The following is a 14879-nucleotide window of genomic DNA, read 5'->3' on the forward strand; positions in this document are numbered from 1 at the left end:
CTTTTTCTTCTAATGAGGCGAACACACCAGATACATTTAATATGTCTGCTGCTGGATAATGCACCTTCAGTTGAAGAGCAGCCTTTGCGTGTCAAATGTTGCTGGTGTTAAATTGTGTGTATTGTTTTCGGTAAACGAAGGAGACAAAGACGTTCTGCTGGGCTAGCACCTTTTATTCTCTGTAGAAAGCAGCGCTCAGGGTGGCACTAACATTAGCCATCTAAACTGGTGCAGACCTATTGTCATTTTAAATATGGCACCACACACCGTCATGTTACTTCTAATTACCTCATTTCAGAGTTTAACAATGGCTCCTAACAGGATCCTATAGATAATTGTCCAAGTATAGAAATATTATCATTAAAACAAAACACTCATGAGCTTGATACTCTAATTATCATTCTCCACAATTTTGATCATAGTGGAAATGAATAGAATTTGCTGTCTTCTGCTAGGTTTGACATCTAAAGTTGGTGTGTAACATCTCTCTCTCTCTCTCTCTCTCTCTGTGTCTTTCTGTCCCTCCACCTCCAGGCATTTAAACAGTGAACATGCCCTCGATGATCGGAGCACAGCCCAGTGTAGAGTCCAGATGCAAGTTGTACAGCAGTTGGAAATACAAGTAAGTTTTCTTTCAGGTGGTGGAAGAGTTTCGAACAAAGCTACAATATCCGTATTGTTAAAGTTTTCCCATTGTCACATTTACTATTGTGAACTCACTTCTTATTTAAGTCACCAATCATCCAGTCAAAACTTTATTTTTTGAAAGTTGTGTGAGCGAGAGAAGGGCCATACTGTGGTCTGCTTAATACTTCCAGACAAGCAGGACCTACTGAATTCAACAAAGCCACTAAACAAAGGAATCCTCAGGCCTTACAACGAAAGCCATTATGGCTGTTTTAATTGAATTAAGCGTGCGCTTTATTTTCTCTGCTTTCTTTTTTTTTTTTTTCTTCTTCTTCTTCTTTTTCTTTCCAATTAATAGCGAGCGCATCTCTCCCAGTCTGCTGTGTTAATTAACTGCACTTTGCACCTGAAGAAAGCTCAAAAGGAGGGAACTATTTTCAGTAGGTGGAGCGTGACCTTATTAAGAAGTCACGCTGGCTAGATAATGAGAGTGCTGATTGAGCGACATTATTACTCAGCACTGCCGACAACCGCCCCTTCTCCTTTAGAAACAAATAGATATGTATGTTTTAAACTAGGATAAAACAAAGTGCCAACTAGAAACATTCACTCGTCTAGTTGAAGCCAGATCCCTGTTTCTTCAGTATTCACATTTTGCATCAGAGCTGTTCAGTTTCCCTCTATATCTAGAGCTATGTTTGTTAAAATGGGATAAATACTGCTAGAAATATTAAGAATATGTGGACAAAAGTGAGTGAAGAGTCCCGTCCTCTCTTGTCTTGTCCTCAAAAGTTAAGCACGTCCTCCTGTACTTTTTATTTCTGGTTTTGTGAACAGTTTGTGTTTAATTATAAAGTAAAAGTAAGTAAAAAAAAAACAACAACTGCTGGCATCTAAAAATCAAAAAGATCAAATAAAAGGATGCTTGTTATTCATTTATTTTTATCTAATTTTCCACGTTTTGTTTTTCATTGCAACATGAGGCCATTGAAACTTGCTCTGTACAGTGTGACCAATTACAGTGGTGCTCCTGAGTTGTCTGTTCTGTCTCTTGTCTCGTCTCCTTTTCTTTCATTTCGTACTCCCACCATCGCTCTCTTCCTCTTTTTTCCCCAAGAGCCGTCACTAGTAATGAGGCCCAGCTCTGTGTACGTGCGTGTGCATTTCCCAGAGTGTGTGTATGTATGTACACACCTACTTGCTTGTCTCTGTGTTTGCTCCTTATGTGTGTGTGTGTATTGAGGTGAGGGTTGGGGGGGGAGGTTGAGCTTTCACACAGTCCAGCCCTGTCACTCCCTGTGAATTAGATTGATGATAGGCGATGGCTGGGGCCACTAACTGGACCAGGGAGGCGGGCCTGCCTGCCACCCTGTTTGGAAGACCCCTTCACCTTTCAGCAGCTGCTGGCTGCACTCCACCCCCCTAACAGTGTCCACAGGACTTTGAGCAGACACTCAGGACCAGCTAATTTATGACCCATCTAGCTTGTTACTGTCAGAGGCTTGCTGACCTAAATTCTGCTATTGACAAAAAGATGAAATGCTATTTGTTTTGCCTGACCTGTCTGCACCCTCTCCCCTCTCATCCCCCACTCTCTCACCAACAGAACTGTTGTGTCTCTCTCACTTGGTTTAGATCAAACCCTTCCTTTCTTTTTTTGTGCTTTTTCTTTCTTTGATTCTTTTCACACTGCCATAAAAATCATATGTCCAGCATTATTCATTCTCATTCTTTTGTGTAATCTCCTCTCCTCTCCTCTCCTCTCCTCTCCTCTCCTCTCCTCTCCTCTAATCTGCTCTAATGTACTCTCTTCTTCTTCTTCTCTCTTAACAGCTTTCTAAAGAACGTGAGCGTCTTCAGGCGATGATGACCCACTTGCACATGCGGCCCTCGGAACCCAAGTCGTCTCCCAAACCAGTGAGTGCATATTGCTCTGGCCACCGTAAACAGGCTCGGCCGTACACACACACCCACCCACAGAAAATGAACAGTTTAACCACCGCAGTTGTGCTAGTGAGTGACAGAAGATGAAAGAGGGAATGGGATTTGTAATACGGAGTTACAGCTGCTTCTTATCAGCTATTGTGAGAGGACAATAGAGTTTGGAAGTGTATTAGATGGCAGAGCGGTGGAGTCCTTGGCTAAAACGCAGGGTCATTTCTTTGTGATAGATATAATAGCCAAAACAACCTGTTGGCTGCTGATGACTGTTTGGCTCAGTGGCTGCAGCAGCACTCGAAAGTAGAATGAAAGAGTAGTAGACATGTCATTTTAACAACAAACACCTGAAAATTACAGCCGAGTGCTGAAGATAGTGTGATGTTGACATAAATACCCACAGTACTGCTGAAATTGCTTACAGGAGAAAAAATCCCAAATTGTGAGAGAGGTCACGGAAGAAAGAAAACGATGTCACCCCACATTTTCTTTCTTTTGGCTTTTACTTTTAGATCAAATGATAATACATGCATTTCTCCCAGCCAGTCTGTGGATTTAATATTAAGATCATACATTTCTGCAAACATTATTTTCTTCCCATTTTAGACATTTTGAAATATTTGAGAGCAAAACATTGTTAGCGTGTTTCAGCTGCTTGGTAAGTGCCTACTTTCAATAGAATAATTTTCCTCATCACCTCTCATCATAGAATGTAGATAATCACAAGATAGAATAATTATCCCTTAATTCCATCAGGAATCAAACTCCCTTTTTATTATTCAATCTCTCTCTCTCTCTCTCTCTCTCTCTCTGTAGCTTTTTTTTATCTTCAAAACTCCAGCAGCTTGGTTCCATCCCGTCCAATAAAGAATTTGCAGCCTATAATCCATGCCAGAATATGAATGAATGATGCTAATGAAGTATTGCATTACATAAAGCACACATGAAAGAGCAGCTAATTGCATTTGATGGTGGGGGCAATTCAGACCGAATTCTTAAATGAACAGTTAAGTCCTCAGTTTTAAGGCTCCTCTGGTTTTCCATGGGAGGTAAGAAGAAAATGTAGTGTAGGGAATAACATGCTGTTACGTGTGTGTGCGCGTGTGTGTATAACCTAAGAAAAGAGAGATGGTTGGTGGTATTCTAATGACGGCATGGATTTACACTCAGTAAAATCACAGATGCAGGATAGGAATAACCCAGCCATCTGATAAATATGAATAGTCTGTGTTGGCCTATCAGGGCTGAAAATAAGTCAGATTTTTTCATTAGTGAAGCCCACGAACAACCAATATCAGGTGAATCCAAGACACCAGTGCACTGTCTGCAATATGACCCCATTTATTCTCTGAATTGCACTTCATTAAATGTTACCTTTTGGCCATGCCATGGATGGATGAGAATCAAAGTTAGCAAGACTACAAGTTCTGAATAATAAGATCTCTCTCTCTCTCTCTCTCTCTCCAACCTTGAGTGTGTATTCAGATGAGCGAGAGGTGACAATGTGCTCATTCACCTCTCTCTCGTCTATCCGGAATCAATTCTGTTTTCCAAAAATGGGATTGCATGCCTGCAAACATGTCACGCTTGTTGCTGTGTCTTGTAGGTGAAAAGGCAGCAAAAAGGACAGGAAATTATGTTTTAACATTATAAATATACAAGCACACACACACACACATACACACACACAAAGGCATTTATTTTGAATTTAGTTAGCATATTTTAGGCATTTTCTGCATCACTCTCTAAGAATTACATGGAGATTTGCACATTACATATATTCATGACTGCACAACTGTTAGACAAAATGAATTAATATTTAGATTTTAGTGGTCAAGTGATTTTTCTGTGGTGTTTCTCTTAGAAGAGAACAAAAACATCAGTTTGCAGAGACTACAGACAACAGGGAACCCACTCTGAATCAGTACTTGGTAGTTTATGTTTTAAAAATGAATGCTAAAACATTATATACATTACATTTACTTTATTAGATGTATGTATTAGCTGTATATAGTCACTTAGCTCTCCCAACATACAGCTCCTCAGCTGAGGCCTGTATATGCAACATCGCCCTTATCCTTTACCATAACTGGAGCAGCTCATTAGAGCTAAGCGGGCATACACTTATCATCTGAACATTCAACGTCTCACAAACTTGACATTTTGTCGTATTTATCAACACATGCCAGAAAAGTCCACCGATACCTTCTCCTTAACCTCACTCCTCCACCTCTAACTGCCGTCAGCCCGCCATTCTCTTCCTTCTTTCAAGTCGGTTTTAATTCGCACTCCCGCAAAGGATGCATTCCACTTGTAGACTCACAATTAAGGCAATTTGGTTTGAATATGTAACGATGTCATTACCATTCCAACTAAATTAGCAAGGAGACTAAAAGGTCAGTTAGGAATTTTCCAGTCGGTTAGAGCCTCTCACATGAGATTTGGGCAGCAATCGCAGAAGTGGTTCAAAAGCTGGACAATTAGCGAGCGCAGTTGGCATTCGTGCTAGAGGTAACCAGCACTCTGAGGTCCCTAATGTTGAATGAGTGGAGGAGATGAAGACAGACTGAGGGGCAGCGTGTCTAGAGTCATCATCACTGTCCATGTAGGGTTTTTTTTTTCTTTTCAACTCGAACCTCTACTTTCTTTACTTCCTCATGCACTGTAAGACTCAATGCATTATGGGACAAAAATCTGTTATTACTGTAATATCTCCTGCTCTTAGACTTCACAAAGTGATTTAGACTACAGTCTCAAACCCTGGTGAGGCTTTTAGTGTCAGGAAAATCATACTGGCTTTGCATTTATGGCAAATTAAGAACTACATCCACAATAATGGTGACTGTCCTAAAAAGGCAGCTTTTACAATTAAGTAGTAGCTCAGACATCTTTTCTTAGATACTAGTTAGTAAAAATGATCAAAGTCACATCAGTAAAACATGGCCATCATAAAGGCTATATATGGATGGAAATCTGCTCGGCTTTGGTATGAAATGGGGCCATGGGTTGCTATAGTAACTACAGAGTTACTATAGTGTTAAGATAGTGTTACATTAACAACAGCAGCTCTGTTACAGTACTTCTTGGTGCAGATTTCGTAGCGATGAATTATTTTACTTAAACACGATTGTAAAGTGCGACCAGAAACGACGACCGCACACAACGTAAACTGATGAGACTGAATTACATTGGATCATCGCTGTCAGCGCGATGTTATGAAAGATGTCATACACGCAGCCTCAACATTTTAAAAGTATTAGCATCAGTATTAGTCCTGTATTAATCATCAGTCAGTTTGGTTTATCTGACATGCTCTCACTCCACTAACACGCGCTCTCTGAGAAGGATTGATATTGCTGCCAGTATCTGTTACAACAGGGTCACTACAGTAAATCAGGAATTGGTAGTGGACCAGGATCAGGCACCCCATGTTGATCAATTCACACCAACAGCAAACAAGGTTTTACTGACTCATTGCTTGAGTGTAGAAGGATTACGGGTGGTTGTAGGGGAGGAGATGGAGAGGGAGGAAGGGAGTGATAAATAGAGAGATAAAGAGAGATGGGGCCAGGATAACACAGAGGCTGATCGTTGGATAATCTTGAACAGCGTGCTCTAATTAGAATTCTTATGATACAATTTGGTGGTTGTAATTAGTGGAGATGGGCTGGCTCCTCTCCACGAGCCTTGTTAGTGGAAACACAGCTGTGTTAGAGAGGAGGAGAGCAGACACTCAGCTCTGTCAGAGAAACCACAAAATAATGCTTCGCTCTCTCTCCCTCCCTCCTTCTCCCTGCTGCTTGTGTCTACTTCTTTCCCACGCTCCGTCTTCCTCCACTCCAGCTCAACTTGGTGTCCAGCGTCACTATGTCCAAGAACCTGCCCTCAGCATCGCCCCCCAACTTACCTCAGACACCTACCACGCCCACAGCGCCTATCACACCCATGGCCGCCATGCCCCAGGTGCCATCGGTACTTGGAGGAGCAAACGTCCCCAGCATTGGAGCCATGCGCAGACGCCACTCAGACAAATACTCCATGCCTCTGTCGTCAGGTAGGACCAACTACTCAGCACTGCACATAACACAGAAACAGAAACATACCGAGTTGGTGCAGACTGAATTTTGGGGGTGGGGGGGTTGTGACTAATTCAAATTCTAAATGGCTTGAAATAGATGAGTAAAGTGAGTCTAACCTGACACACGCACACTATTGCATAAAATGTTAATTTAGCTCATATTCGGAATTGTGCCACTAATTTGACTTCAATTAAAATAAAATTCAGTCTTTGCTGACTTGGTTCCTCATTTGATCTGAATTCCTGTTTTAATGTAATGTTGAAATTGCAAATTACATGTGATACCTCAACCCTGAGCACTGCACTATTAATAGTACTCAACCCGTGGTGGTGTTTTAGCACTTTTTCTAACACAGAGACATGGAATTGCACACACACACACACACACACACACACACACGCTCACACACACTACGTGCAGTACTCACATAAACTCACGCAACCACAGAAGCTTCTTGGTTTTACCAAGATGTGAGATGTCTAGTGGGTTTACAAAAGCAAGGCTGTGTTTAATCACTCTATATGTAAATAGACAAGAACTTCCTCTGTGCATAAATATTACATGGATGTTAATTAAGTTCAAATAATGGTTAAAAAATACAATATTTATTACATTAAGACATTCCATGTATTAAGCTTTGAATTTTAAATGGTCTGGCTTTGATGTTTATATTTACTCTTTCTGTGTTTAGTATGAAGACATAAATTATTCAACTTCACCCTAACTAACTACATGGATCCCATTTTATGGATGTATTAGTGTTTAAGATCTCTCGCGAGAGAGATTAATTAAAAATGCATTTTGTTAGACATGGAAAATGCTGATTTGATGTGTCTCCTTTAACCCCCCCACCCCACCCCACCCCACTCTCCTTTTCTCCATCCTCCCCTTCTTCTCTCCCCCCCTGCTTTTAATTTGATGAAACCTTGAGTAAATGCAATACCTAAAGGAATAAAAATTTACCAATTATTTCAGGTGGTGACACAGTATTTATTTTTCCAGAGATTGCCCCAAACTACGAGTTTTATAAGAACGCAGATGTCAGACCGCCATTTACTTATGCAACCCTCATAAGACAGGTGAGTGGGAAATAAATTAACTTTGCCTGATTAGATTAAAATTAATTGCTGCATGAATCATGGCAGCTCTCTCTCTCTCTTACTCTCTCTCTCCCCTCTCTCAATCTGTTGGTGTGTGTATCTGTGTGTGTGAGTCAGTTACGCAGCCTCGTTAGTAAACCATTATTTGATGTCATCTCATTTCAGGCTATCATGGACTCTGCCGACATGCAGTTAACGCTTAATGAAATCTACAGCTGGTTCACACGCACGTTCGCCTACTTCAGACGCAATGCTGCAACTTGGAAGGTAACCTCAATGAGCCCTCGCCCGCCCCACTCAACCCTCCACCTCCACCTCGCAGTGCCCTTTCACTCCTCTTACAGTAAAGACTACTCCTTCCTCTCCTTCTTCTCACTGAAGTCAAAAACAAAACCTTAAGAAAGCATATATTTACTCAGCACAGAGTGATTAGCACTCCTCTCCCCTTCTTTCTAACCTTTCTCTTGAATAGAGCCAATTCTGTCTCTTATTTGTTTTTTCCACCATTCCGCCTTTTCTGTTTGGAAATGACAGCTGAAAGAATTATTCTGCCTCAGATATCGTTTTCTAATTTGGTGCAATTAATAGCAGAGGCTTGGCGTGGAGAGGAGAGGGCTCTGACGCACTAATTATACAGCAGCCACTCCATCATCAGCACCTTTTGTTAAGAGAGACACCCCTCCTCCTACTCCCGAAAAAACCACCTTCTCTCGCATATCATTGGTTAATTAGGAAGAAAGATGGCTGTTTGCCTGTTAACCAGCTCTCAGCCACGTGAAGGGGAGGTAGGCCAAAGATGCATGCACACAGGAGCTCTCATGTACGTACACACAAACGCATAAACTGTGACTAAGAGAGGGGTTAAGGGTTTGTTCATGTGGAACTAAAGCAGGAAAGAAAGTGAGAATTGGCCTGTCATGGAGGGAGCAATCTTTATTTACCCACACAAAAGGCCCCATTTGTATATCTGTCCGTACAACTTTATTGTCCTGTCGGCCTCCACAAAGATGGTAAAAAATGTCTTTCCCGCAGCACACACCAGGAGCGTGTCTGCCTGCTGATAAAGAGAAAGCCTAGCTGAGCGTCTTTAGTGTTTTATCCCGTGGCCCCTGCACGTCATTCGTTAGCTGCCTTTAGCCTTTGTGGCTGCACACAGGACTGAGGGGAAAAACTCAACCAGCCGCTCATCAGCATGCAAGACGTGGCGCCGCACTAGATTTAGCAAAGTGAATTAATTTGGATTTGGGATGCAAATGAGCACATGGGCGTGTGATCACCAATTCAGGAGGGCATGCAAAAAAGCTTGGTGCCCTTTTCCAGTTTGTTAGGTACAGTGCGCACCATGTTTTGCTGTGTAATAGTGTTACGACATGATACGTTCTCAGAGGTTTTGTAGCAGCTGTGCATCTGCTCGCTAAACAACACAACCACATTTAAATGTTCTTTATTCTATCTTGGTTTCCTGGAAAAAAAAAAGAGTTCCTCTGTTCGTTTCATACAATAACAATGATATCACAATGACATTAGAAATATCTTGTCTCAGTGTCTCCCACGCCGCACAATAGCCAAGGTGATCTATTTACATCCACAGCACCACAGTTCCCTTTGTAAGCATTAGTGGGATGATCAGTGACGGGCTTGTCATTTGATTAACGCAGAGAATTTGTTAAAAAAAAAAAAAAAAAAGATGAAGACGAAAAGAGAAAGAAATGAAAGGTAGTTTAATATCTCAGCTTGGTCTCATCAGCTCAAAAGAGGGATCTACCCCCCCCACCCCTCTTGCCTCTCTCTCTCTTTCTCTCACCCAGAAGCTTATTAGTTCTAACTATATAGCATGCATAATAAAACTGCTCATTTGCTCATTAATATTAAAATTATCATATTCAGAGCCATGGGCATTAAGATCAATCAAATCCTGGGATTTTCAGGTCAGATGCGAGATCTGCTTATGAGTTTTTTTTTTTCTGAATCCCTTTTTCTTGCAGAAAGAGCAGTACACACCAAGCTAAGGGAGGTGATAAATATGAGAGGCCAGGGATATTAAAGCCAAGGTTATTATTTGTAGAGTCTGATGCATGTTTTAATTATGGTCATATGGTCATGTTAATATAACAGGGCTTTTTTTATACAGGTTTTCTTATTTTGTAATTAAAGGGAAAAATAAGCAGCTGTGGCAATACATTTAAAAGGTAATTGTGTCACGCGAGCTCGTATTGAAGCCCAGATGTGACACCACATAGAGAATATTTGGACATGTAGATGTCACATACAGTTCAGCTTAATCCTCCTAACTCATGCATGCACACACACTCTCCCCACCACAAACACACTGACACAAGGGCCTCCGGATGACTGTCTTTTTTTTTTTCTTTTTTTTTTTTACTGTCATCTTTAAAACGATGTGTCCATTAAGAGCAATGCTTTTCTGGAGCGGAAAGGGTTACTGACATCACCATTATCAAGGCCGGCATTACCACTTCTGTCACCACCATAAGCCATTCGCTATGCTGATTACCTCCTTTTAGCCTACTTACTCTGATTGATATGTACTGTGTGCAGGTCTTGTAAGAGCATTCATTCTCACTCAATTTTTACTAATTAAATCAATGGTGCGTGAATGTTAAGAATTTCTTCAAAATGCCAGAAAGAAATCAATTTCCAAGCCTTCTTTTTTTCTTGATGGATAATGAATGAATATGATTCGTTTTACCTCACTCCTCTGACCCACGTGTCGTGACTCTCTGCAGAACGCTGTTCGCCACAACCTCAGTCTGCACAAGTGCTTTGTGCGCGTGGAGAACGTGAAGGGGGCAGTGTGGACGGTAGACGAGGTGGAGTACCAGAAACGCAGGTCGCAGAAGATCACAGGGTATGAGTTCCATCACCTCGCTTTAGAGCTAGCTCGGAAAAGTCAGTGACATCTAGATCATCTTAAATTGGGTTCTCTGAAACACACCTCCCTCCCTCTTTCACTGACCTTTCTTAGCTTCGCAGTTAGTTCTTTCATTAGTAATATTTTCTATATTTTCATAGTTTATTAAATGAGCTCATTTGTTGTATTTGTTCTTTTCTGTCAATAATTTGTCCAGAAGCCCATCGCTTGTCAAGAACTTGCCCTCCAGTCTTGGCTATGGAACTGCACTAAACGCCAGCTTACAGGTATGAACCTAGAGTCTCAGAGAAGCTCTGGCTCCCTGGCTGCCTGCTGACTGACAGAGCAACTACCTGATTGGTTGGCCAGTTGAATGGCTGAGTTAGTGTGGTTGTTATGTACAGTAGAGTTCATATTAGTACTGCCTTTCATAAAAGCAAACAACCTTTGTTTTTTTTTTTTATTCTTTGCCTCTTTTACATATCTCTCCGATCACTCCTTCCCTCTCTCTTCTTCCTGTACACCATCAGACTCACAAGGCCACCCTGTGGTCGAGTCAGGAAGCAACTCTCCCTCTTTCTTTCCGTTCTTTTTCCCTTCTTTCAGCTGTGGCAGCCATCCTAGATTGATAGCGGCATGTGCAAATGTAAGGGCATGTGCATTAATATTTATCTAAGCTGTCATAAATGATTTGGCTTCATAGTGTATGCCTGGCGAGGTGCTCATGGCAAAAACTTTAAAAATTTAATCACTGTATATAACTTTAATGCGCAGCAGGCGAAAGTGTCAGGAGTTTTTATTATTTTGAGGTAAAGTTTTTGGGGGACTTTTTTAATAGCCACACCACACAAGGGCATATGAATGGCAGCTGGCAGGAGGTAGTTGTCACCAAGGTGTCACTGTGGGAAAAATAGCCTGCAACAGGACACAGGACGTGTTTTAGTAATTACAGTATTAAGTCTTTGAATATCATTCTCTCTAGCTCTACTCCCTCCATGTGCTGGACCTGTCCTCCACCCATTGCACATATCTTTCAATGCATATTATTCCACCCTGCATCTTTTATTTTTCATCTTCTTCACTCGTTCTAATTTCCAACATTCACCCTGGTCCTTATTCTGCAGGCTGCCCTGGCAGAGACCTCCTTGCCTTTGCTGGGCACCCCCGGCCTCATGAACAGTGGCTCCACAGGCCCGATGGGAGGCAGCTGCCACGGCCTCCTCGGCGGAGACCCTTCCGGACTGACAGGAGGAAGTCCACCTGGAATGTTGGGTGGGAGCCCACCAGGACTGCTGGGTGGCAGCCCCCCCACTCTGTTGCATTCAGCCCACGAGGAGCTCAACGGCTCACTTGACCACCTGGACACCAACGGACACAGCAGCCCTGGATACTCTCCACCAGTACACATGTAAGTTTGTGAAGAAATACTCGGTGCACCCAGCATGAATCAGAGCTACACACGTGTGAACTGACAATAACAACTGGGGGAGTTAATTTTTTATTTATTAAAAAGTAGTTATAAATACATATATATGAAATATTTACAGGTCAAACACTGTAGTAACAGTAACACTGTCATTATTCCCATAGGGACTTCAAGCATTTATTATATATTTGGTGAATATCAGCAAAAAAACAAACACAGTGCCTTCAGTGTAACGGTACTGAATGGGTCCGCTCTGTTACTGCAGTATACGACGTATCATGTGTCTCCATAATGCCTAGAAAGGTTAAATACAATTGGCATACATGGAATCACACATCACACATTTTTATGTGTGATGTGATAAGTAGCACACGTTGAACCCCTCACTTCCACTCTTACAATGAATTCACCCGCTGTCCTTCTGCCCTTTGTTAGTTTAATTGCCTGATATTTAACCCACAGTACAAGTATTTTCTTCACTTTGCCATGACCCAGGGGCAAGGTTCAACTTCCAGCATCTATTGTATTATGAGCAGACTTTACTCTTCCTGTCCAATTTCCAGTGGCACTGTGCTTAATACCTGACACTTAGTTCCATTCTATAAATAGGCTCTATTACACATTTGTCTTTAATTACACCACTGTCTGCGTTATAGGGGTTTAGCTGCAATATTTTATGCCAGACTGTTCCTATTAATATTATGCAAGTTTAGCATTAATTACTTTAAAAATCTCTCCCTTCCCCATCTCTGTTTTACCAGAGCTAAACCAGAGATGGGGAATAGAGAAAAATAGTGCTTTTAAAAATTAATCTCATGTGAGTTTCAGGATTGTCTGAAACAACCTGAGCCAGTGATGCTGGTCTGCAGGTCTGCATGAGCCACACTCACACAACACCAACACACTGAAATTACACTTTAATGATACTTATCCACTGTTCATCAAAGCTTGTGTCTGAAAGTCGGTTGACATTAACTGGCCATTCCAGTAATGGATAAATGATGCACTTCAGCTCCGTGCCTCTGTCCGAGTGTGTCTGTGAAAACAGAAGAACGTTTGGTTAGCCCTGCCAGACGTCTGGTCGGTAATCTATTTGGACGTGTTTACCCCTCTCTGAAATGGGGTGTTAAGTCGAGCAAATCTGCCCAGCTCTAGACAGAATCCCAGTGTTACCACTCCCTCAGGTCATTTAACTTTTAGCAAGAGGACTGCATTCACTTTTCCTTTTCTTTCTGGCTTTCTCTTCTCTCTGACCACACTGCCCTGACACTGACATGAATGGCTATGGAGGATGAGATGCATCCACCCATCCCTCTCCCCTCCCTCCATCCCCGCCTGCCTTTACACAGCCACGACGGCCTCAAAATGGAAGAAATGTGTTTTTCATGACTGGCTTTTCCAGGGTGTGTTTAAATAATGAAGTGGCTTGTAGCACTAAACTAAATAGCGGATCACCTTGAAGGCCTTTCTCAGGAGAGGACTCCTAAACACAACCAAGTCAATCCAACAATTAGACAAACCTCTCCTTTCCCTCAACGTCTAAAGGTTAATGCTATCTGCTTAACCGCAAACCAGATCGCCCTGGGATATGCTCAACGTGTGTGTATGTGCAATACACTCGTGTACACTCTAAGGGGGATGATTAAAGGAAGTAGCACTGTATAGCGGGATAGAGTGCACCACTGTCAAATTTGAGTTTCTAACTTGAGAAAATGAGTAACCTCACAAAATGATCAGAGTAGAACATTTATCCCAGAGACCAAATTCATCATCACATAAAAAGCAAATCAAATGAATGTCTTTGTATTTTATCAGTGGTGCCTGGTGCTGTCACATCTAATTGTTTGGTGACCACCCCTCTTTAGTGTTAGTCCATGAATCACAGTGAGAGACGTTATGAATGTCTTTGATTGCCCCCGCAGTCCTCACCCCTGACTTCACCTCTCCCTCCCGTTCCCACCCTTCTCGTCCTCCCTCCTCCTCACCACACCACCTCTCCTGTCCCCCACCCTACCATTAGGCTGGTGGACTAATGACCTTATTTGCATCCCTGACATACCTCTGCATGATTGCTACTGCTGCTAATCTCCAATTGATGTGAGAGCAGGCATCTCCAGAGCACACACACACACAGAGGTCCACATATTTATTACACCACAAAGTCCAGCGTTTACTCCTGAGTGACTCAATAATGGCAGCTAGCCATTAAGTACTAAATGGCTCATCCACATATTTTAATAAAGTGTCAGAAAGCGCAGGCCTGTGAATATGGTCCTGCATATTTTTCGTCAAAGCCACACAAACAGCTAATGAGCTGCATGTTAAACAGAGAACATGAGAACAAGGAACACTTTTGGTTTGTGATCCAGCTCATATTCACGTCTGTTAAATGTGATGCATTCAGACAGTGGCGACTAAAAGATGATCAGGATCTTTGTTGAAAATCTAACTGTGACTTGATTTTTTACCCTCTAACGTTCATTTTGATAAAAATTTGACAGTTTTTTTTTTCTTTTTATTATGAAGTCAATAAAACACTATATACACAATATAACCTCAAAATGATGTATTCAAGTTGTAACGAGCAAATCCTAACATATGCTAGAAACTGATTTTGGTCCTTTTCCTTCATAAATGATAAATTCAGGATTTCACCAACTAACAACGAACTAAAATGAGTACTTATCAGTAAATTCTGAACTTTCAGGTCAGAGGAAGCACAGTTAGTGTTTTTCTGTTTCTGCAACCTCTGGCTGACATGTTTTCCTTTTTCCTCTCACTACCTTCATAAATCTGAGGGGCAGAAACAGAAATATTCATCACTCCACTTGCATCCT

General features: G+C 41.8%; 1 protein-coding gene across 2 annotated transcripts in view; it reads left to right on the forward strand.

The window, feature by feature from the left end:
* The window catches only part of foxp2 (forkhead box P2), an 87810-nt gene that overhangs the window by 70831 nt on the left and 2100 nt on the right, over positions 1-14879 (forward strand). For both annotated transcript variants that reach the window (XM_026364395.1, XM_026364396.1), the window contains 8 exons: positions 535-622; positions 2461-2544; positions 6409-6619; positions 7620-7723; positions 7910-8011; positions 10492-10613; positions 10834-10903; positions 11741-12024. In XM_026364395.1, coding sequence (XP_026220180.1) covers positions 535-622; positions 2461-2544; positions 6409-6619; positions 7620-7723; positions 7910-8011; positions 10492-10613; positions 10834-10903; positions 11741-12024 — 1065 coding nt within the window. The remainder of the gene's footprint in view (positions 1-534; positions 623-2460; positions 2545-6408; positions 6620-7619; positions 7724-7909; positions 8012-10491; positions 10614-10833; positions 10904-11740; positions 12025-14879) is intronic.

Source organism: Anabas testudineus, chromosome 23 (genome assembly GCF_900324465.2).
Source record: "Anabas testudineus chromosome 23, fAnaTes1.2, whole genome shotgun sequence".
NCBI lineage: Eukaryota > Metazoa > Chordata > Actinopteri > Anabantiformes > Anabantidae > Anabas > Anabas testudineus.